The 24,734-nt window shown below is 43.8% G+C and overlaps 1 protein-coding gene across 3 annotated transcripts in view; it reads right to left on the bottom strand.

The window, feature by feature from the left end:
• The window catches only part of LAMP2 (lysosome associated membrane protein 2), a 42,915-nt gene extending 21,351 nt beyond the window's left edge, over positions 1 to 21,564 (bottom strand). For 2 of the 3 annotated variants that reach the window (XM_055438042.2, XM_088834181.1), the window contains exons 1-5: positions 21,366 to 21,563; positions 7,713 to 7,831; positions 6,815 to 7,037; positions 1,548 to 1,706; positions 717 to 883 (exon numbers count right to left, since the gene is read on the bottom strand). In XM_055438042.2, coding sequence (XP_055294017.2) covers positions 717 to 883; positions 1,548 to 1,706; positions 6,815 to 7,037; positions 7,713 to 7,831; positions 21,366 to 21,429 — 732 coding nt within the window. In that variant the 5' untranslated portion in view covers positions 21,430 to 21,563. Of the gene's footprint in view, positions 1 to 716; positions 884 to 1,547; positions 1,707 to 6,814; positions 7,038 to 7,712; positions 7,832 to 21,365 lie in introns of all 3 variants that reach the window. The other variant, XM_088834182.1, reaches the window with a different exon arrangement.
• Positions 21,565 to 24,734: the final 3,170 nt, after the last annotated feature.

Raw genomic sequence — 24,734 nt, forward strand, 5'->3', positions numbered from 1 at the left:
GCCCTCACATAAGTGTGAAGGAGTTGTATTTTAAACTAACTGAAACAAAGATCAACTGCTTGGACTTCTCTCATGGTGCAGTGAATAAGAATCTGCCTGCCGATACAGGGGACTCAGGTTCCATCCCTGGTCCAGGAAGATCCCACATGCCACAGAGCAAATAAGCCTGTGAGCCACAACCACTGAGGCCCGTGTGCCTAGAGCCCATGCTCCACAACAGAGAAGCCACCACAATGAGAAGCCTGTGCACAGTAAATGAGCAGCCTCCACTCACCACAACTAGAGAAAGCCCACCCAAAGCAATGAAGACCCAGCACAGAGAAAAATAAATAAAAATGAATAAAATTTTTAAAAGACATAGCACAGAGAAAAATAAGTAAAATAAATAAAAATTTTTAAAAAGACTGCTCTTAAAAAAAAAAAAGCAACAACAAACAAACAACTGCTCATATTCTGACCTGCTGATGGCAAAAGAATCTACACCCCAGAGAGTCCCTTAAACTAATAGGTTTCCTGCTGGCCAAGACAATCCCTTGACAGCGACATTAACTCTTTATGGTTGTATTAACTCAAATTAGTCACAACTCTACAAGACAACATCAGATCACTATTTAAAACTGCATCAGTCTATTACACTCTTGGGTTGAAGGCTGGACCCACTACATTGGAAAGGAGATACAGAAAAGAATGTATCAAAAAAAAACAGGCAACCATACCTTATCGTGAGTAATGTTCAGCTGCAGCCCCATGGTAGCCAGAAGACAGGTACCATTGCTATTTACAACTGAATAGGAGCCGACCACTGGTTTTGTTGGAGATGGCACCGTGGTGGGAATGATGGGCACGGCAGTGGTTATAGTCTTATCTTTATCACACAAAAACTCTAAAACATAGCAGGACAAAATAAACTGTTTAATTCCCCCCAAATTATCACCTGCTTCTGAGATAAAAATCAGAGATTTAACTTTGAAAACAGTTCACCCCTACATTAAAAAAAAAGTGTTTTTAACTGAAAAAAAGTTTAAAAATCACTGAAGGATTTAAATACAAATGAACCTTTTATCTGTGTTGCCCCTACAGCAAACCATAGGCATTTCAACCTCTTCTTAGGAAGTGTTGATCATTTTCCAGAACTGGTGCCTGAGAAATTAATGTATTTCCAATAAAGTCATATAAAAGTTACAAAATCAATTTATAAAAGTCAAGATTAGAACAGAGAAATCCAATTTCTCAGCTTTTCTCTGGGATCTTCAAAAGCTTAAGAGCTGAGGATCAAATGCTATTTGAGGATTTGTTCCAACAAAGATTAGGTTTTACCCACGGAGAGCACTAGAGGCAGGGTATTTCAGAAGATCATTCCGCCACACGTCCATCAGAAACCTGAAAGTGCAAGTTCTACCAGAATAAGAATTGCTGTTATTTATAAAAACTTTACAGTGCAATGTAGCTGTAATTTTCAACATATAAATGCTTCAGATAATACTTCAACTAAAGCTTCTTGGTGTACTCAAGTCTTAAGTTAGGACCCAAGGATAGAAACGCCTCACCTGTTGTGCTCACTGTGCCATTCTGGACAAAAGCTTGCACATGAACATCCCAATAGTGCTGTACAACATCACTGTTTTCTAAGGTTGACAAACTATTGCATCTAAACATCTCATTCAATGGAATCTTGAGTGCCACACGGTAATTAACAGTAAAAACGCCTGTAAGACAAGATTTAACAACAGCTATTTCCAAGAAGGTAGGAGGAAAGTGATCATATAAATACACAGACTTTCACCTTTTCTGTGAGCCTGCCCCACCCCACTCCTGAAGTGACAACAGACATGGTCTGTTCAGGGACTGACAAATTCACTGTGGCTGAAACATAAGGGGCTAAGAGGAAAGGGGTGATGGGGATTAGGAAGGAAAGATAAGTTGCAGGCGGTCACACTTTGCAGCACATTCTATGACCCAAGGACAATTTGGGCATTGTTTTGTTAGCACTAGAAGGTCAGTTTCAGTTTTTAAAGCTGGAAATAACAAACGTGTCATTTATTTTAAGGAAGACAGCAAAACTGTAGAGGTCAGGCAGAGCAGAAAACATTTTAAGCAAAGTCATTTAAGAGGTAAACTAGTTAGTAGGCTAACGACCTGGTTAAGGGGAAAGATGAGTGCTTCCCTGGTGGCTCCGTGGTAAAGAAGCCACCTGCCAATGCAGCAGACACGGACTCGATCCCCGATCTGGGAAGATCCCATGTGCCGCAGAGCAACGAAGCCCACAGTTACTGAGCCTGTGTTCCAGAGCCCACATGCTCCAACTACTGAAGCCCATGCGTCCAGTGGTCCATGCTCCACAACAAGAAGCCACCTCAACGAGAAGCCCGCACACCACAACCAGAGAAAAGCCTGAAAGCAACGAAGGTCCAGCACAAAAATAAATAAATGAAAGTATAAAAAAGCAGGGGAGATGAGGAGGAGTGGCCTAAACCAAGGCAGTGAGGGGCAGGAAGAAGAGAGCATGCGTGCGTGCTCAGTCATGGCTGACTCTTTGTGACTCCATGGACTGGAGCCCGCCAGTTCCTTCTGTCCAGGGGATTTCCCAGGCAAGAATTCTGGACTGGGTTGCCATTTCCTCCTTCAGGGGATCTTCCTGAACCAGGGATTGAACCCACATCTCCTGCACCGGCAGGCGGGTTCATTACCACACTGAGCCACCAAGGAAGCCCAAGGAGAGAGCAGAGAGGCAAATCGAAAACACATATCAAAGGTAGAATCAACAGGACTTAGTTAACAAATGAGAGATGGGAATAATCAAGGATTATTTCTGTGCTACAATCCCAAAGGAACTGAAAGTAAAATGAGTTTTTGAAACCTCTTCCAGGATAGAATTTAGAGACTATTCCATTTAGGAAAATCTCAGAATATGAAAGCAATAAGTTACTGCCTTTCTGTGCAGTTATTATAATGCCTATAGTGAAATGCCAAAGGGGAAAAAAAATTTAAACCAATGAACCAGAACAGTTTCCTCCAAAACCGTTTTTCACCGTTAAGTAAGCGAACAGATGTCTGAACTGGCTGTACATAGAGAGACCTCAAAAAACAAATGAGTGCAAAAACAAGTCATAGACACAACGGAGTTACATTATAAAACTCTCATTTTTAAAATGATGTATTGTGTCTGAACATATATTGACATATGTATTAGTCAAATACAAACATATAGACAGGAATGCTATACTCCTAACTCCCAAGAGTGGTCCCCTCTTGGGAGGCAGGGAGGAAAATGGCTCTGAGGAGTGGGTAAAAAGGAAACCTCTAGAGAACCTGGTAAGGTTTTATTTCTTGAAATAAAACAATGAGACAAATATGGAAAAAATGGCATTAGTTCTGGGTAATGGGTTTATGTGTGGTTCTGTTATTTCCTGTACTTTCCTATTTCTACACTGCAATTTTTTAAAATTTTCATTTATTTAACACCAAATACATTTTGTATTGGGGTAGAGTTGATTAAGTGAAGGGACTCAGCCATACATATACATGGTGGCTTAGACGGTACAGAATCCACCTGCAAAGAGGGAGACCTGGGTTCGATCCCTGGGCTGGGAGGATCCCCTGGAGGAGGGCGTGGGAACCCACTCCAGTATTCTTGCCTGGAGAATCCCATGGACAGAAGAGTCTGGTGGGCTACAGTCCATAGGGTCGCAGAGAGTTGGACACCACTGGGCGGCGAAGCATATCACATTCTCCCCCCAACCCCCACCTCCCATCCAAGTTGGCACATAACACTGAGCAGAGCACACTGTATTTTAACCATGAAAAAGAAAAATTTAAAGGAAACAGCAGGAGGTAATTCCCTGACAGTCCTGCGGTTAGGACTCCAGTCTTTCACTGCCAAGGATGCAGGTTTAATTGCTGGTTGGGGAACTAAACTCCAAGAAACTGTGGCACAGCCAAAAACAAAAAACAACTTCAAAGTCACTTCAATTACCAGATGCCTAAAAATACGATGGTAAATTATTTCAAAAAACTATCATCAAAAGTTTGTTTAAGGGAGTCATTTAAAATCTCAAATAGTTCCAAATAGCAATAAAAATTGTATCTTCCCTTAGTCAGGAAACTAAGATCCCACAAGCCATGTGGTACGGTCAAAAAAATGTTGATGCTGTTTAGTAGCTCAGTCATGTCCCACTCTTTGCGACCCCATGGACTGTATCCTGCCAGGCTCCTCTGTCCATGGGATTTCCCAGGCAAGAATACTGGAGTGGGTAGCCGTTCTCTTCTCCAGGGGATCTTCCTGACCCAAGGCTCGAACCCACGTCTCCCACTTGGCAGGAGGATTCTTTACCATCTGAGCCACCTGGGAAGCCCACGGCCAAAAATAAATAAATGGGGGGAGAGATCAGTGTTAACGTTTCAAAGTCCACAGTCTTGCCATCAAATCTGTCAGATTAACCCCCATCTGCTTTTACTGCCTGGAGAAGGCAATGGCAAGCCACTCCAGTACTCTTGCCTAGAAAATCCCATGGACGGAGGAGCCTGGTAGGCTGCAGTCCGTGGGGTCGCTAAGGGTCGGACACGACTGAGCGACTTCACTTTCACACATTGGAGAAGGAAATGGCAACCCACTCCAGTGTTCTTGCCTGGAGAATCCCAGGGACGGGGGAGCCTGGTGGGCTGCCGTCTATGGGGTCACACAGAGTCGGACACGACTGAAGTGACTTAGCAGCAGCAGCTTTTACTGCCACCCCCACTTGGTCCAGGTACTTATTACATCATCTGTTGAGTTCTATAACAGTCTCTTAAGCTGATATCTCTGCCTGTAGTCTCCTCACTTCCCAATTAATCCTGCAGAACATTCTTTATAAACTACTGTCTCTTACTTTTGTTACATCATTCTCCTGCTTAAAAATCTAAAATGGTTCCCTAGTGCCTACCCCATCAAGCTGAAAGCAGTTCCTCAGCTTCCAAAGCCCCTTATTAATTTAGACTCACTGCACCTGGCCAACATGATTTCCCTTCTACTATGTACAGCCTCTATTTTAACTGGGCAGCTCTCCAATCACTACTGCACATACTGTGCTTCCCCCTGCTGGAAATACTCTGCTCAAAATTCTCCTCTTACTCAAAATCTACCATCAGGCGAAGTTCCAGCTCAGGCCCACCTCGTCTACACCAAGCTTTCTCACTCCTCCAGTGCATGACGTCCTCCGCTTGTCATCAGCCCCTCGTGTCCACAGGCACCCACTGATGGGCTCAGGGACTATGTGCCACAGGTAAAGTTCACTCTGTACCTTGACAAAGAGAGTCTAGAGCTTTCCTCACATTGCCAGAAAAGATTTATGAAACTTCCACCCCCAAAACACAAACAATAACAAACCACACAGATCTCAATGCTTTCCAATTTTTCCATGTATACTTGGAAAAACAACTTCACTTTCTCTCTCCAACCAGTTCTTAAACTCCTTGAAAGTTAGGGGCAAATCCTAATCCTAGTTCTGAAAAACAATATACAGCAGAAAGCTAAATATACAAGATATCCAATAACAAACTTGCTTCGCTTATCCTCTCAAACTAAGAGATCAGTAAAAAACAACAACTAGGATTTGATTTCTGAGTCTCAGTTAGCAATACTGCCCATGTTTTACATGAGCTCACTCACTTCTGGGTCTTTCAAAATATAATCTTTTGATACTCCATAAATCCAAATGAATTACTCATCCCCCAGACCAGGCAACTGAAGCCCATCTACTTGTGTTTCTGGGGTCACGATGAAATACTATCTGTGAGAAATGCTAAGCTACTAGGAACACCATGTTAATATCCCAATCTCAGTGGAAGGGAAAGAAAGGAGAGAATCATATCCCTAACAAGACTGAAATCTTTAATACATATTTCACTTCTAGTAAGTTACCAGAGCAGCTTTCCTGGTAGCTCTGTTGGTAAAGAATCCACCTGCAATGCAGGAGACCGCAGTTCAATTCCTAGGTCAGGAAGATCTGATGGAGAAGAGATAGGCTAACTACTCCAGTACTCTTGGGCTTCCCTGGTGGCTCAGCTGGTAAAGAATACGCCTGCAACCCAGGAGACCTGGGTTCGATCCCTGCGTTGGGAAGATCCCCTGGAGAAGGGAAAGGCTACCCAACTCCAGTATTCTGGAGTTACCAGAATGGCCTAATTCCCAATGCCTTCCCAAGTTCATTTTGACCTAAAATTGTCTCAAAATAGCAGCAAATGTTGACTTCAGTCATCTTACCCTTTTTTTTAACCAACTCTTTTCCCTTACCTTTTACTTTACAGTCAAAATTCAAAGATGAAGTTTTTCTGCTGGTCTCAGGTTACTAAGCTTGTACCCATTTAAAATCGTTATCAGTAAAGGATTTTCTAATTCATTCAACACTCACTGACTACCCACTATTGAATGAAGTAAATAACAGTAGTTATGTGCCACAGACACATAAGCTCAACAGACGTTGGTTCAAACACCAGCTTACCACTTACTAGCCTGTGTGACCTTTGGGAAAGATATCTAATCTCGTCAGGCCTGTAAAGCTGAGATAACATCTACTTCCCAGGGTTGCTGTTAAGGCTTAAGTGAGACCTGCTGGCAATGTACTTAGGGTACTACACGGTACACAGTAAAGCACCAAGCAATGACATCAAACATCTTCACTGTGTCAAATACTATGCTGTGCAAGAAAATCCAAAGACATGACATTTCCATTCCAATTAGGGAGACCGACATGCATAAGCATGGCTTTTAAATTATTTACATTGTTCATTATTAATGAAGAGCAAGAGAACACAAACACCATCCAATTCTTAAGGTTACCTTTTTCCTTCGCATCAGGAAATGTCGTGTTGTCATTAGTGTTGTAGGAAAATGAGATGTGGTCGACTAAATAAGTAGATGCAGATGATGCCTCTTTTGTAAAATTCACAATCCAGGAAAAACCGGACCCAAACTGCACCGCTATTTTGGGACCATTCTGGTCGTCCCCACAAAAACTTCCATTGTAGGTTGCAGCACCAAGGTCTGAAATGGTTACAGTTTTCTAAAAGAAAAAAGACATCTGGGGCTTAGTCCCAAACAGGCAGCAATGAGAACGAGCATGTCCACCATGAGTGCCACTATGAAGCTGACATCACAACCCCACTGGCCAGCCGGGCCTGTCTATGCTTACGGGTTTCTGATTCTTTAACTACACACCAGTCCCTCTGGACAAATACACGTAAGTCTAAAAACAAAAAGAAAACCAGTCTGAAGCTCAGCTATTGATTAAAAAGATAATATATCAGGCTGTAAGCAGGCAGGATCTCAACCAAAAGAAATAAGGCAAAAAGGATTGAGAGGATAAACCCACCTCCACCCAAAGGAGACTTTAATAGCAAGCTATTTAAAAAAGCTTTGATATTAGTACATGTTAAAAAATTATAGAAGTAGTTAGACCTGAAACACCATACTCTTCAGATCATTTTCCCTTAACCAACTCCAAAAAACCTCCAAAGAACTGATGAATTAAAATATTCATTCCTAAATAAATAATAAAATTCACTCCAAAACTAAATAGAATAACTTCAAGTGTACATGCTAAATAAAATAGCTCCACAAAATGTACATGGTGTTAGTTAACATGAAATTAAATTTTTATAAATGAATGCAAAGGATTAAAAAAAAGAGTACAATTAAATTCCTACTATAAAACCCAAAGAAAAATAAAAACACTTACATTATGCATGTCTGTGGTCTCATAGCGTATTGTGAAATTCATCTGCCATTTTGCATAAAGGCAAGTGGCTTTTGATGAATCTGTCAAATTAAGTTCCAATGCATAAGACGAGACAGCACCTAGATTAAAAACAATAAGATTTTTAAGTTGGACTACAAAAACATATATAAAATAAAAGCAAGCTCTATTCATCACTGAAGTTCAAGCTAATAATCATTTCCACACTCTGTGCCTTGCTAGTTTTAGGCAATTATTACTTATTAAGACTTTTGTTTTTTTAGGTAAATGAGGTGATGGGGACATGTGAAAGGGGTGTTTTCTCAAACCAGCTGGTGGAACCTTCTCTATAAAAATAATGACAGCTCTGATTTCTGCGATCTTGGTGTTTTAAATCCTGTCAAACTACATGACTTATGACACGGAGAAGTCTTGGCAAACTTTATTCTGATATAAAGATGTGGGCCGGGGCTAAGCACGTGTATCACATGATCAAAGGAAGAGTTTTGCAAAGGTTGTTAGATCCACAAGCAAAAAGTTAATTTTTAAAAACGCAACATTCATTATTTCAGTTTCATTTTATAACCCAAAAAGGTGATGGAATTCCAGTTGAGCTATTTCAAATCTTGAAAGATGATGCTGTGAAAGTGCTGCACTCAATATGACAGCAAATTTGGAAAACTCAGCAGTGGCCACAGGACTGGAAAAGGTCAGTCTTCATTCCAATCCCAAAGAAAGGCAATGCCAAAGAATGCTCAAACTACCGCACAATTGCACTCATCTCAGTTTAGTTCAGTTCAGTTGCTCAGTCGTGTCCGACTCTCCGCGACCCCATGAATCACAGCACGCCAGGCCTCCCTGTCCATCACCAACTCCCGGAGTTCACTCAAACTCACGTCCACAGAGTCGGTGATGCCATCCAGCCATCCCATTCTCGGTCGTCCCCTTCTCCTCCCGCCCCCAACCTTTCCCAGCATCAGAGTCTTTTCCAGTGAGTCAACTCGTCGCATGAGGTGGCCAAAGTATTGCAGTTTTAGCTTTAGCATCAGTCCTTCCAAAGAACACCCAGGATTGATCTGCTTTAGAATGGACTGGTTGGATCTCCTTGCAGTACAAGGGACTCTCAAGAGTCTTGTCCAGCACCACAGTTCAAAAGCATCAATTATTCAGCGATCAGCTTTCTTCACAGTCCAACTCTCACATCCATACATGACCATGGGAAAAACCATAGCCTTGACTAGACGGACCTTTGTTGGCAAAGTAATGTCTCTGCTTTTTAATATACTATCTAGGTTGGTCATAACTTTCCTTCCAAGGAGTAAGCATCTTTTAATTTCATGGGTGCAATCAGCATCTGCAGTGATTTTGGAGCCCCCAAAAATAAAGTCTGACACTGTTTCCACTGTTTTTCCATCTATTTCCCATGAAGAGATGGGACCAGATGCCATGATCTTTGTTTTCTGAATGTTGAGCTTCAAGCCAACCTTTTCACTCTCCTCTTTCACTTTCATCAAGAGGCTTTTGAGTTTCTCTTCACTTTCTGCCATAAGGGTGGTGTCATCTGCATATCTGAGGTTATTGACATTTCTCCCGGCAATCTTGATTCCAGCTTGTGCTTCTTCCAGCCCAGCGTTCCTCATGATGTACTCTGCATATAAGTTAAATAAGCAGGGTGACAATATACAGCCTTGACATACTCCTTTTCCTATTTGTTCCATGTCCAGTTCTAACTGTTGCTTCCTGACCTGCATACAGGTTTCTCAAGAGGCAGGTCAGGTGGTCTGGGATTCCTATCTCTTTCAGAATTTTCCACAGTTTATTGTGATCCACACAGTCAAAGGCTTTGGCATAGTCAATGAAGCAGAAATAGATGTTTTTCTGGAACTCTCTTGCTTTCTCCATGATCCAGCGGATGTTGGCAATTTGATCTCTGGTGCCTCTGCCTTTTCTAAAACCTGCTTGAACATCTGGGAGTTCACGATTCACATATTCCTGAATCCTGGCTTGGAGAATTTTGAGCATGACTTTACTAGGGTGTGAGATGAGTGCAATTGTGCGGTAGTTTGAGCATTCTTTGGCATTGCCTTTCTTTGGGATTGGAATGAAGACTGACCTTTTCCAGTCCTGTGGCCACTGCTGAGTTTTCCAAATTTGCTGTCATACTGAGTGCAGCACTTTCACAGCATCATCTTTCAAGATTTGAAATAGCTCAACTGGAATTCCATCACCTCCATTAGCTTTGTTCATAGTGATGCTTTCTAAGGCCCACTTGACTTCACATTCCAAGATGTCTGGCTCTAGGTCAGTGATCACGTTATCGTGACTCTCTTGGTCGTGAAGATCTTTTTTGTACAGTTCTTCTGTGTATTCTTGCCACCTCTTCTTAATATCTTCTGCTTCTGTTAGGTCCATACCATTTCTGTCCTTTATCGAGCCCATCTTTGCATGAAAAGTTCCCTTGGAATCTCTAATTTTCTTGAAGAGATCTCTTGTCTTTCCTATTCTGTTGTTTTCCTCTATTTCTTTGCATTGATCACTGAGGAAGGCTTTTTTATCTCTCCTTGCTATTCTTTGGAACTCTGCATTCAGATGCTTATATCTTTCCTCTTCTCCTTTGCTTTTCGCTTCTCTTCTTTTTACAGCTATTTGTAAGGCCTCCTCAGACAGCCATTTTGCTTTTTTGTATTTCTTTTCCATGGGGATGGTCTTGGTCCCTGTCTCCTGTACAATGTCATGAACCTCCGTCCAGAGTTCAGCAGGAACTCTATCTATCAGATCTAGTTCCTTAAATCTATTTCTCACTTCCACTGTATAATCATAAGGGATTTCATTTAGGTCATATCTGAATGGTCTAGTGGTTTTCCCTATTTTCTTCAATTTAAGCACTCATCTCACATGCTAGTAAAGGCATGCTCGAAATTCTCCAAGCCAGGATTCAGGAATATGTGAACCGTGAACTCCCAGATGTTCAAGCAGGTTTTAGAAAAGGCAGAGGCACCAGAGATCAAATTGCCAACATCCGCTGGATCATGGAGAAAGCAAGAGAGTTCCAGAAAAACATCTATTTCTGCTTCATTGACTATGCCAAAGCCTTTGACTGTATGGATCACAATAAACTGTGGAAAATTCTTCAAGAGATAGGAATACCAGACCACCTGACCTGCCTCTTGAGAAACCTGTATGCAGGTCAGGAAGCAACAGTTAGAACTGGACATGGAACAGACTGGTTCCAAATAGGAAAAGGAGTACGTCAAGGCTGTATATTGTCACCCTGCTTATTTAACTTATATGCAGAGTCATCATGAGGAACGCTGGGCTGGAAGAAGCACAAGCTGGAATCAAGATTGCCGGGAGAAGTGTCAATAACCTCAGATATGCAGATGACACCACCCTTATGGCAGAAAGTGAAGAGGAACTCAAAGGCCTCTTGATGAAAGTGAAAGAGCAGAGTGAAAAGGTTGGCTTGAAGCTCAACATTCAGAAAACAAAGATAATGGCATCTGGTCCCATCTCTTCATGGGAAAGAGATGGAAAAACAGTGGAAACAGTGTCAGACTTTATTTTTTGGGGCTCCAAAATCACTGCAGATGCTGATTGCACCCATGAAATTAAAAGACGCTTACTCCTTGGAAGGAAAGTTATGACCAACCTAGATAGTATATTAAAAAGCAGAGACATTACTTTGCCAACCAGGGTCCATCTAGTCAAGGCTATGGTTTTTCCCGTGGTCATGTATGGATGTGAGAGTTGGACTGTGAAGAAGGCTGGTCACCGAAGAATTGATGCTTTTGAACTGCGGTGCTGGAGAAGACTCTTGAGAGTCCCTTGGACTGCAAGGAGATCCAACCAGTCCATTCTAAAGGAGATCAATCCTGGGTGTTCATTGGAAGGACTGATGCTAAAGCTGAAACTCCAATACTTTGGCCACCTCATGCGACGAGTTGACTCGCTGGAAAAGACTCTGATGCTGGGAAAGGTTGGGGGCGGGAGGAGACAGGGATGACCGAGAATGAGATGGCTGGATGGCATCACCGACTCTGTGGACATGAGTTTGAGTGAACTCCGGGAGTTGGTGATGGACAGGGAGGCCTGGCGTGCTGTGATTCATGGGGTCGCGGAGAGTCGGACACGACTGAGCGACTGAATTGAACTGAACTGAATTCATCTTTTGACGTGAACTCAAAGTCCCTTCCTCCATTCTCAACCTGCTACCTCTTTTTTTTTTTTTTTTAGCAGAGACATCTTTCAGGGACAGAAAAGCTTTGGGGATTTTCAGCTAACTTGACACTGATCTTCTACACTAGGTTAAATGGGAGACATCACCTATTACATTGAAGAGCCCAAGGACTCAAAACACGATACGCCGGCAAACACATCAGCAGCATAAATGATGGGCCATCATCTAAGGCTTTCTTCACTGTCTCACCAAGGGGTACACTGTTTCCTGTTGAGATAGCTGTACAGCCTTGACTGATACCTAAGCATGCCAGCATCACCTGCAAGTGAGGACACGCTCTAGACTATAGAGAATCAAGTCCCGAGAGGAATACTAAGAAGGCGTGCCTCAGCAACAGCTTTCAAGCTGTACACAAAACCCGCGTCATGCTCTGGAGACCAAGCTGCCTCGCCAAGCCTGAATCTGATACGCCTAAGCTTGTGGTTACTGACAATGCCTAAATGTACTACTGGCTACAGGCTCCAAAAGACCTGTGAGGCCTAAGTAGGTTTTACATCCTTTCTTTTCTCAGAACAATCTGGAATGGAGCTACCATCACTGATCCAAGGCTACCCTACAGTGGTGTTGAGAACTGCAGCTCAGAATTCTTCTGTTCAGCTGGAAGCCTGCTTTCCATACACATTCTCTTGGTCTGTCTGAAGTCCCCCACTTTAACATATTCTCCTTGTATTCAAAGTATTCAAGACTTCCCTAGGGGTACTGAATACTTCCCAAAGTATTCAGATTCTTCCCCTAAGAATCTGCCTGCCAATGCGGGGGACATGGGTTTGATCCCTGGTCTGGAAAGATCCCACATGCTGCGGGACCACTAAGCCGGTGTGCCACAATTACTGAAGCCTGCGAGCCCTAGATCCGGTGCTCTGCAACCAGAGAAGCCACCACAATGAGAAGCCCACACACCACAACTAGAGAGTAGGCCCCAATCATTGCAACTAGAGAAGCCCATGCAAAGCAAAAAAGACCCAGTGCAGCCAAAAATTTTAAAAAAATAATAAATTATTTGTCGATTCTGAATAAACTCATTAAAAAAAAAAACAACCAAAACATTAAAAACCATCAGAACCAACTAAAAAAGCCTGCCATGTGTTAATCATTTTCTTTCCAAAGATACTAGAGTAGCAAACAAAACCGTGTCAAACAGCAATTAGTATCAAAGGATCAGTATCAAGGGTGGAGGACTCGGCTCTCTGGAACAGAAGGCAAAGGCAGTTGTCTGTATTTGCTGCTACATTAACATCAAAACGACAATGAGATGGTTGGATGGCATCACCGACTTGATGGACATTAGTCCATCTGTACGTCCATCAAGTCAGAGCAAGCTCCAGGAGTTGGTGATGGACAGGGAAGCCTGGTGTGCTGCAGTCCATGGAGTCGCAAAGAGTCGGACACAACTGAGCAACTGACATCAAAACTAACATCAAAACAGCCTACCCACCATCCCAGAACTGAGAACTCGCCCAAGGGCCCAGCACATTCCGTCCTCTGACTTCACAACCCAGCTCCCTGGGAGAACTGTGCTTTCAGAGGGCTTCTTCCACCCGCAACTGCCCAGGGGCCACTTTTACTCAATGCCTGCACCTCAAACTCGATAACTGCAAAACATCCATTCTTCAACTTCCTCCAAACTCGTTCCCCCCTTCTCAGCCTCACTGGCTTGAAAGGAAAGGCAGCACCCTGTACAGACACTCAGGCTCAAAAGGTTTTGGGAATTGGCTTCTCCCTCATTCTCTTCGTTGAGTCCTATTGATTTTTTCCCTTCCAATTCCCTCTGAAATCCAATCTCTGCCTTTAATTTCTACTCCAAATCCACCAGCACACCCCTAACTTACTACAGATGCCTCCGAGCAGCCCCTGGAGGTGCTGTCAGATTAATAGTCCTTAAACAACTCTTCCTCTCAGGATACTGTCTTGTTCAAAACCTTTTACGGGCTCCAAAATACCCATGCTAGAATTTAATTCCTCTGCCTGACTTTCAAAGTAATCTTTAATCTTGTCCCACCCTATTCCTTCAACTTCTCTCAAGGCCATGTTCCCAGAACACACCCTTCAATCCGGCTGAACTTGTTCCACTGGACCCATTCGCCATGCTCTCGTCAACCTCTGTCCCAGGCTTCTACCGTTCCTAACATCTGAAACAGATTTGTTTACCTCGGAGGGGATTTTCACTATTTCTGGCTGTCCCAAAATCTACAGCACCCCCGTCCTTTTTTTAAAAACAATTTCTGGCTGATACCACCTCCCCTCACTGTAACAGCTGAAAATGTAGCCAGGGCCAGCCAGCAGGGCAAGTCGCTGTTTAATGCTTGGTGGCGGCGGTGCAGCTCAGTGGCATGAGTTGGGACACTAAACTTGGCTTTGGGATACATAGTCAGGAACTCCAGCAATTCTGAGTAATCCACTGCACCTTTCTTACAACGTGAGATTTTTTTTTAACGTGTGATGTGTAACATACAGACAGAGAGTACGCAGCATACATACGGAAGGGATTCCAAGCGCATAAAGGATACAGCTCAAAGCATTTTCACAAACTGAACCCACTTGTGTCAGGACGCAGAACATTCCCTCACTTCCCCCTTCCAGCTACCAATTCCCTTCTAAGGGCAGCCAACAACCTGACTTCTAACAAACAGCACAGTTTACTTTTGCCTGTTGGTTCAACCTGATGTAATGAAATCATTCACTATGCTCTCTTTTGTATCTGGCTTCTTTCATGCAACATTATGTCTTTTGAGATTCACCCACAGTGTTGAGCGTAATTGCGATTTGTCATTTCTGATTCTGTATGCACAGCCTTCCTGCATTCGGTCAATACTCGACTGCATGTCTATGCTACTGCTATGGACACTTGGATAGTTTCCAGGTTGGTTCTATCACAAACAGACATAGCCGTGAACACAGGTGTGTGCTGCGTGTCTTCTGGGTATATGTTGAGGAATGAAACTGCAGGGCCTAAGGGTATGCACATGTCCCAATATCTTTTTGAGAAATTCCTTTTCTGCTTAAAAATTGATGAGATTTAATTTCTGTTGTTTATAATTAAGAACCCAGACTGATAGGCTGTCCATTTTTCAGCCACTATCCTCTCCTTAAAGATTTCCTGACTATAACAGCCCTCAAGGAGCAGTCACAGTGCATACTGCCACACTTCCATATATTTTATACTACCCCGAATTATTCAGTTACTTTATGTCTGTAAATCCTGTCTCCTCTATTACTGTAAGCTCCAAAACAACAGTTTTCAACTGTAACTTCGCAACAAACTGATGTGCCAGGGTAAATTATAGTATACAGCAAATAATGTTAGCTAATAAAAAAATACCAAAGACCGTGAATGAATGATATACATGAATAGATTCAAGATTCCCTTTTGATAAGGTCTCTGCTACTCATCTGAATTCCAATATTCTCCCTTAGGCAGATAATCTTATCTATGCACAGCCCCTAGGAGTGTCTTTTTTATGAATGTCATCCATCACAGGTGTCAGGGAAGGGGAGACTATATCTATTACTTCCCTCTATCTCCCACCATCCCTAGTAGTGCTGAATATATTAGATTGTCAATAAATACTGATTGATTATATCCAGGTGAAAATACCATGCAGTCAGGACCTGGAACACAGCTTAATCTAATTACAGGAAGTCTAAGCCTTCACCTCTTCCAAATCATGAACCCAACCCATCCATCTTCTGGATACTCCCCTCAAACCCCATGTTGGTTTTTCGAAATACAGTTTGACATGGATTTAAGCTAGGAATAATGTTTTTTTCAGAAGTTTATAGTTGAAACATTTACATTTTCGTTAAAAAAAAATCTTCAGCGAGCCATTGCATCCTATTGAAGTGTCTGATTTTAGACTAGCCAACCAACCATTTTTGTCTAAAAGGCTTTATGACATTAAAAAACACTGCTGAATATATCCTAGAGTGTGTAATTATAGACCTGAGAGTTTACTCTCCAAAGGGGCTGGGGGGGGAGGCAAAATCAACTTTCCTAAATGCAAATATCCTCTTGTTTCCAAAGAAATCATTTATAGGTTCTTTTAGGACTCAGAACTCGGGTCTCTATGCATGACACACAGCAAAAAGTGGCTAGGTTTTCCTAAGTCTTTTCCATCCAAAGTGTGGTTGAAAAATATACATTTGTAAACAATATGGGGGTGGGGTGGGAACATCATAATAGTGGTAAAACAAAACCAATAAAAAACAATTATCTAAGAGGCAATAGTATAATGGAGACAAAGAGTCCCATCACTGGAGCTGAAGAGCTAGAACTCATATCAGGCAGTACAATTTAAACACCGGCTGTGAGATTCCGGGCAAGTTAACCTTACTAAGAATTGTACAGTGTATTTCTCTAACACATTCTTCAAAAGCACGAGAGCCCTTCAGAGCTAAAAGACCACTGCCATGCAAGTTAAGAGATTCCAACTGAAAAGCTTTTATCCCTTCCAAGGAACACAGCACCTAAAAGGATCCCTTCCCAAATTTTCAGTATGTCTACTTTCATTGTACTGAGTGATGGACTCTTGTCCTCAAACTGATATCAATTCAGAATGAGGTTGAGCAAAGGATCTTAAAAACAAAAACACGAAAAAAAAAATCAGGACATAAGCATACAGTATCTATTTACACTTTGTTTTCAACTCATAGGTTTGTTGAGTCAACCAAGTCAAATCAACTGTTCCTCAATTAATTACCACATGGTAGTTCCTGATACTCTGGATTTCTGGTAAATCTCTTAAAAGTTAAAAAAAATAATAAATTTCAAGCTATGAAATATTTGTTTAAGGTCAGAGAGTGGGTAAGGAAATAAAAGATATCCATTCAACTAATGGAAAGTGCTTATTGCTGAGTGGTGTTGGGCAGACTGCCAGAATTCTTTTTCAATGCACGGCAGGATACCAACAAGTACTTAAAAAGTACACTTTTGGAGCTGACGGGATCTCTGATCACTTTAATCTGAAATTATGATCAAAATGCTTTCGTCACTACGGGAGGAAGAGCAGTCTTCTTGCACCAAGGATCACTGAATTCAGCTACAATGCTGTGAAATAATCCTTCATCTCAAATTCCACTCAAGGATACAGTGGAAGAAAGCTGCACTCATGGGAAATATGTGAATATCTATAAATCCTATCACTTGTGATAACCAATGACCAACAGACAAATAATAAGCCTGTCCTTTCGAGTATCTTTATTAAAACTAGAATAATTTCAGCAGAACGGTGAAACCAAAGTTATCAGTGGTAAGGCTACAGAAAAATCTCAGTGCTTACTTTCTCACTTTTCAATCACCTCCAAGAGAGAGAAACTGGTTCTTTGTGAAAATCTTATTCTCCTCATCTAGGAGGTTCTGGTTCCCCAGGTGAACCTTCACTACCGCTTAGGTTTAGGTGAAGGGATATAGGTAAGATGGGGCTTCCCTGGTGGCCTAGCGGTAAAGAATCCTGCCAATGCAGGAGACACGGGTTCAATCCCTGGGTTGGAAAGATACCCTGGAGATGGAGAAAGAAATGGCAACCCACTCCAGCATTCTTATCTGGAAATCCCCTGGACAAAGGAACCTGGCAGGCTACAATCCATGGGTCGAAAAAAGAGTCAGACACAACTTAGCAAGTGAACAACAGGTAAGATACCAGCATTATTATATGGAATTATACTTTAATCAGTTAGTTTATAATCATCTGTAGAGCTTAGCACTGATCTTAAAGTTCTCCATGTGAAAACACACGGAAAAACATCTTGCAAAGCCTAATGTAAAGTTCACAGAAGAAAAAGGTAACCAACTTAATCTAGTCCACCGATGTCTCCCAGCACTCACCAACGAAGACCTTCAACAAAAGCCTACTGAGTTAACCCCGTGCCCCCAGGCCCTGTGCCAGGGAGGCAATGGGAAGTTAACAGTATAGCAGACAGTCTCCACTCAGAGACTAAATCCACAGAGATTTGCCTAGAACTGGGGGGGGTGGGGTGGGGGATAAAAGGCTAGCCTAATAACCTAGGCGTTTGGGCAAGACAAGATTGACTCCTATTCCTCCAAATAAGTCACTTGGGCTGGCCTCCTTCAAGTCTCTGCTCAAAAGTTACCCGACAATGAAGGCCTTCTGACCACAAATGTCAACGAGGGTCAACCCCACCACTCTCTCCCTACCGGCTGCTCTTTCTTCTTCCTCATATCCTGCCTCATTGCCTTCACCTGCTTATCACACTCTGCAATTCTATTCTTGACCCGAGGGGCTGTCTTCCCCCACTAAGAGGTAAGCTCCTTGAGAGCAGGAACCTGACCGTCTTCTCCATTGCTCCATCGAGCCCTTTCGCCTCGTGGCTTCCATCAACAACTGTGGGAAGGAGGGACTCCTCTACCAGTGAAGTAGACACTTGGGACATTTCTATCAGGTTTTTCCCCACCCAGAAAAGCCTCCACCCTATAAAAACCAGAAGTCAGACTACTTATGGGAATCAGTAACCACAGAACTCTGCAATCTATAATGTCACAAGGGGAACATAAGCAATGATGCTAGGAAAAGGTTTTCATCCACTACTCCCTAATGCCTCTAGGCAGGTCTAATTCATTCCAATAAATACTAGCATAATTTAATCGTTGTGAAAAAAGCCAATACACAGGCTCTAAGAATTCCTTTCTATACTTACTCTAAAGCAGCTATTTTTAAAGAGCTACCTGGTAGAGCTGGGAGAGAGTTATAGTTACCAAGTGAAACCGGTGCAGCTGGTACTCTAAGCGTTCATGAGGTCATAAATCCAGGAACAAATCCTCCTCCGTAGGACCCTCTGCAGTGCTCAGGAACAGCGTGAATTTCACAGCAGATACTTTATTGACTTTCCAAAAACTATTATTGGTATCCATTTTGATACACAAAGGTAAGGTGCAAAATCCACCAAGCAACTGAAGAATTGCTAAATTCTTAAACACACATAGGAGTTTGAGCTCCCTCTCTCTCACACACACAGACACACACACACAAGGAGTCTGAGTTCCCCACTGCACCCACAGTGGGCAGCAAAAGCAGCTGCAAAGAAAAGGGAGTTTCTATTTTATCCTGGTACCTTCGAAAAATCTGACCTAGGAACATCGTTAGCTTTTCTCCAAACCCTGTTCTAAACTGGGTTCGCTGTGGAGGGACTCCATCCTGGAAATCTTCCAAGAGGATGAATCTAGCTTAGTCCCAAACAATAAATGGCAAACTAGCAGATGAGCTGATGGGTTTTTTTCATGTGCTTCTTTTTGCCTCTTTATTTTCTGCAACGAGCAAGCACTGCTTTTGTAAAAAGAACACACAAAAAAGCTTTCATTAAAAGGAAAAAAAATGACAAGAAAGCCAACAAGACAATGAATTTTTTTCCCCTTTCTCTGAACAATAAAAGTGTTGTTTGTGCTGATCCAATTGGCAGAGAACTACTGATTACCAGATGCTTTGGTCAGATGTGTTCTAGTCACTGATAAGGTGCTTCTCACTGTAAACAATCCTCTCATAGGGTCAGCTTGGCCTCCCTAAGTGCTTAACAGGGGAGTCAAGGCTGCACATTACATTTGAGCAAAGCTCCGTGGCCCCTTTCAAAAGGGCTACAGAAGGTTTTCCTGCACTAAATGCACAGCTGGACTCCCTTCTGGCATCAGGGCCCCTTTACTCTCTTATCCACTGAGGACCTCAAAGGGCTTTGTTTATGTGACTTATATCCATTGCTACTTGCTGTACTAGAAATTAAAACTAAAAAAAGGGACTAAAACACGTCAGACACACATTCTATAGCTTCTGGGTATCACCACCGTACTGAGGAGAGGATGAGTGAAAAAGACAAATGTCTTAATTTCAGTCTGGAAACAGTTTTGATCTGACAGGAACTTCCCCCCACCCCACCCCTAAAGAGCCTTAAGAATCACTAGATGATCCAGACCCCTTCCAAAGCCATGGCTTTGGAGCCAGATTCCTCATCTTTTGGCACTACTGACATTCTGAGATGGGTAATTCTTTGTCGGGTTTGAGGGAGTGCTGTCCTGTGCCTTGTGGAATGTTTAGATGCACCACTGGCCTCTTCCAACTAGATGCCAAAAGCAATCCCCGGTGAGGACAACCCAAAACGTCTCCAGACATTGCCAAATGCCCCCTGGGTGAGAATCCACCATTGCACGTGTTGACTTTATTCTTCTACTGAAAAATGAATTACAAAATGTGTGCCTCTCACTGCCCTTCCCGGGCCCCTAATGTATCTATTTCTTCTCTACCATCTGAGTCTGCCCCTTCTGGTCTTTTATTAGGTCACAAATGGCAAAAAATCAGGTAGTAAAACAAGCTCAGAATTTACCAGGTCAGGAAGAAACATTCTGGTCAAAGTTCACCTTTCAGGCATTTAAAGGCCTCGGGGACCTAAAGTGTGCGGGTCGAGGGGTGGGGGCGGGGGTGGAGGTGGGGGGTGGGGCGCTCAGAGCGCCAGCAGTCAGCCAGTCATTCTTAGGACCTAGTAAAAACCCGATCCTTAGGAAATCACCTGCCCTCCTCCGAAAACCAGGCGGTAATAGGCCAGTTGTGTGAGAGAGAAAAGGAGCTTCTGAACGCAAAGTGGCAGTATACAAGACTCAAATACACCACCCCCAAAACCTCAATATCTGGGGACCGTTTTTAAATCAGTCTAGCTGGAAGGAAGTAACAAAACTGGTTTAAAAAATATAAACAACTATATCCTCAGCACCTCCAAGTCAGATATTCACTCCCCACCGAAGTTTGTATTCATCCCTTTTAGTCTCCAGAGGTTGGGTACAAGTTTTCTCGTCTGAAAATTGCCCAGCCACCTTAGCTCCCCCTTCCCCATCAAAACTCCAAGTACCAAACCCCAACTGATCATCTGTTTAATCACCCTTCCTCCACAGCGATAAACTCCTACCCCACCAAGCCTCTTACTGGCCCTCAGAATCTCCCCCTATCTGTCCCCCCCTTAACCCAAGCTTCTCCAGGCAGGCAGTCCCCTTCCCTCCTCAGTTTTCTCTCCCGCCCCACAGGTTCCCACCATCGTCAAAACTCTTCCTTGATCCCAGGACCAGGACGCTAATGGTCCGGGCCACCCCAGAATCCGCACGCACCGCCCTCCCACGCTCACCTCTCCTTAGCATCTCCTTAGGTTACTCTGTCCGCCCCCAGGGCTCCACTCCTCACTCCTCCCGACCTACTCCCTCGGCGTCCACCCCCACCTCCTTTTTATTCTCAAGGGCCCTTGTCCCTCGCCACCCCTCGGTCGGGCCTTCGCTAGGTCACTGCTCATCACCTCAGGCCAAGCGCCAACGCCCAGTGTCTGCCGTTCAGCCTCTCAACCCGCTCCCCTCCGGACCAGTCTTTCAGGTTACGGCCTCTGAACTGGGAGCCCCGGGCCCAGGATCAGGGACTAAGCAGAAGGGCCCGACAACTCACCCAGGACGAGGCAGAGGAGAAGGAACCCAGAGCCCGGAACCGGGGCGAGGCGGAAGCACACCATGATCCCGCAGAGCAGGCGGCGGCGACAAGAGCAGCGACAGCGGGGAAAAGGCTGGCGGAACCCTGAGAGGAGCGCCGCTGACCACCGACCACAGCGCTGCAGAGCCAGGACTCGGCGCTTTCCGCGCGGGTCATGAGACCAGGGGCGGGGCTCTTTCTTGCCTTCAGCCAATCTGCGCGCTTGAAAGCGGCCCTAGGGGTGGTGATGCTTGGGCCCAGTGGGCGGGATGACCACGCCCTGACTTTTTGGTTCACAGTCATTTTTATGCTCCTAAGAGATGCGCGCGGACGGCACTTTCTGAGGTTTTTTTTTAAAGAGAGACGAACTTTTTGGGCGCTGTAGATAGTATAGACAATGGCAAAGCACTCCAGTACTCTTGCCTAGAAAATCCCATGGAGGGAGCAGCCTGGTAGGCTGCAGTCCGTGGGGTCGCTAAGGGTCAGACACGACTGAGCGACTTCACTTTCACTTTTCACTTTCACACATTGGAGAAGGAAATGGCAACCCACTCCAGTGTTCTTGCCTGGAGAATCCCAGGGATGGGGGAGCCTGGTGGGCTTCCGTCTATGGGGTCGCACAGAGTCGGACACGACTGAAGTGACTTAGCAGCAGCAGATAGTATAGATTATTTCAGTTCCGACTCCTTGAGAATACTTTTGCTGGAGTAAAAATGATTGCTAGGTATTGCAACGTCATACCTACAGAAATAAAACATGATTATTCTCCAAACACTGTTGCCTATGCAGTTCATGTCATTAAAAGGATAAGGGAGCTAGAGGGTGATAAGGAGTCAGTGAACGCCAGAGCAGGCCTTGAAGTTCACCTAGTTACAACACCCTGTTTTTCAGATGGGGAAACTGAACTCAAAAAGAGGAAGAGTCTTATTTAAATATAGAAAGAAAGAAAATGAGGAAGAGAGAAATAGAAGGACAAGGGAAGAAAGGATCATCCATATTCCCAGGACACAGAAAGAGACACCATTATCTACCTATCCATCCAACAAGCTGTTTTTCCTCTACCTGCTGCTGCTAAGTCAATTCAGTCGTGTCCGACTCTGTGTGACCCCATAGACGGAAGCCCACCAGGCTCCCCCGTCTCTGGGATTCTCCAGGCAAGAATACTGGAGTGGGTTGCCATTTCCTTCTCCTTTTCCTCTACCTATACACATGTAAATATTCTTCAATTCGAATTCACGCTAAACACATTATTTGGTACAGTTGACAATTGAACAGATGAAACCTAAACTCTTCAACAATCGAAAACATTCAAAAACTATAAAGATCTCAAATTTGGGACAAAGCGTTGATTCTCAAATGTTAGTTTCCAAAAGTGTCATCTGGGGATTTTTAATAACATGCAGAATCCTCACTTCATTCCCCACAGATTCTGAAACAGTATGTCTGTGGCACTCCTAGGAATCAGTTCTTTTAAAACAAGAACTCCAAGTGATTCTGATTACTACGGTTCCCAGACTACATTTCGAGTACCAGAAAATAGAGCTTCAAAATCATCTAGTCCCAGGAGATCTTAATCTGGTTCCAATGGATGAACTAGGGGTGGGGGATAGGTGTCTGTGAATCCCCAAAAATTACAGGCAAGATTTACATATGTGTATTTTTCTGAGGAAGTTGGTAGTTTTTACTATTTCTTAAGTAGGACCTGTGACTTCTCACCCTGCCACCCACCCCTGCTCCAATATTAACATCTATTCCCCCACTGACCTTCGCCTGAATGTGATTAATTCCTGAAAGTGAGAACACTGAATGTGTTCTGTCATGAGTGAAACTGACTGCCTCATGGATAAGGCTAGGAAGCAGCTCTGTCCTGGAGAACCCGCAGCTGAGTTAAGCGCTCACAAGTGCGCACGCCCCAATTATTTTTATTTTTTTATTTTGGCTGTGCTGCATGGCATGCAGGCATGCAGGATCTTAGTTCCCCGACCAGGTATCGAACCTGTGAGCCCTGCAGTGGAAGCACGGAATCTTAACCCCTGGACCTCCAGGGAAGCATACTGCCCACCCACCCCGCCCCGCTCAATTCTTAATGAAGGGACTCTGTCCCTTCTCCCTCAACCATAAACTGCCTAAATTTCATGTTCAGCGAAATGCTAAGAAGAGATAAAAGAGCATAGTGGAAAGAACCCTGGGCGGACATTCAGAAGAGTTGGGCATGAAATACCTCTGACTGACCATGACCTTCACTTCATCTCTTTGAGCTTCTACATCCATAAAATAGAAACGTGTGACTAGAGCTGTTTCTCAGCGCTGGCTGCACTCTGGGATCACTTGTAGGGCTTAAAAACTAGAGATGCCGCTTGGTCCCACCCCTTGAAATTCTCTGATTCAGTAGATAAGGCCTGGGGCCTCGGCATTGTGTTTTTCTTAGAACTCCCCAAGACAGTATTAATGGTCAGGTAGTCCCAGCTTTACAAGTCTAGGATTCTATGAAAGTAAATGCTCATTTGTATAAAATATAAGAAAACAAAGTGTCCCAGTGAGTCAAGAATTCCGTTTAACCAATTGTACTGAACTTCTTGCAGATGTCAATCAAATGAGAAAATGGAACAGAGAGAGATATCAGCGGCCTTATAAGCTAAATCCGCCCCCCGCCGCCCCCATCACCACCATTCCCGCAAAACAAACGCTGGTTTCTTCACCGGGACAGCCTCCTTCAGGAGACAGAACAGTGTTTGTTTTTTGTTGTTGTTGGAGGATGGGGGGTGGGGGATTGGTGAGTAAAGGTTGGATTATTTTGTCAGAAGACACAGGCTCAAAATTCGCAAACCTTTGTTTAATTTAACAAGTTAATTTCACTTAACAACTCAAACGCAGTTGTTGAATGTCTCCGCCCTCGGAGACACTGCGAGAACTACTTGCTTTTTTCTGCACTGTCTCCCATCACCCCGCCAGTTGAAGGAACTTGCCCCTGACTCTTCTGTAGGAGAGGCAGATTCCTAAGTGGGGCTCGGTCGGTGGTTTGAAGAACTTTGTGAGATTCCCCTGGGATCTGAGCTTCCCAGCTGTGGACATGATTGTTGTCGCCAGGAAAGGGAGCGCTTTCACGTGCGCTTCCTCTCTTAGGGGACCCAGTACCCACCTGCCTGCGCAAAACTCCTCAGTCCCCCGCCCCCGCCCCCAGCCCCAGGTAGATTCTGACTCTTTTTGAGCAGCTTTGAGAGCAAGGAATCGCTGGTAAACACTTCCCCGAAAAATGAACACACCGAAGGGTGGAAGAGATAATGACCCTCTCAGATTTGGTAAATGATGACAATGAAATGTGCAGGTCCGAGGGAGGACGTGAACATC

This window comes from Moschus berezovskii, chromosome X, assembly GCF_049115385.1.
Source record: "Moschus berezovskii isolate FMDL1 chromosome X, NW_MosBer_1.0, whole genome shotgun sequence".
Taxonomy (NCBI): domain Eukaryota; kingdom Metazoa; phylum Chordata; class Mammalia; order Artiodactyla; family Moschidae; genus Moschus; species Moschus berezovskii.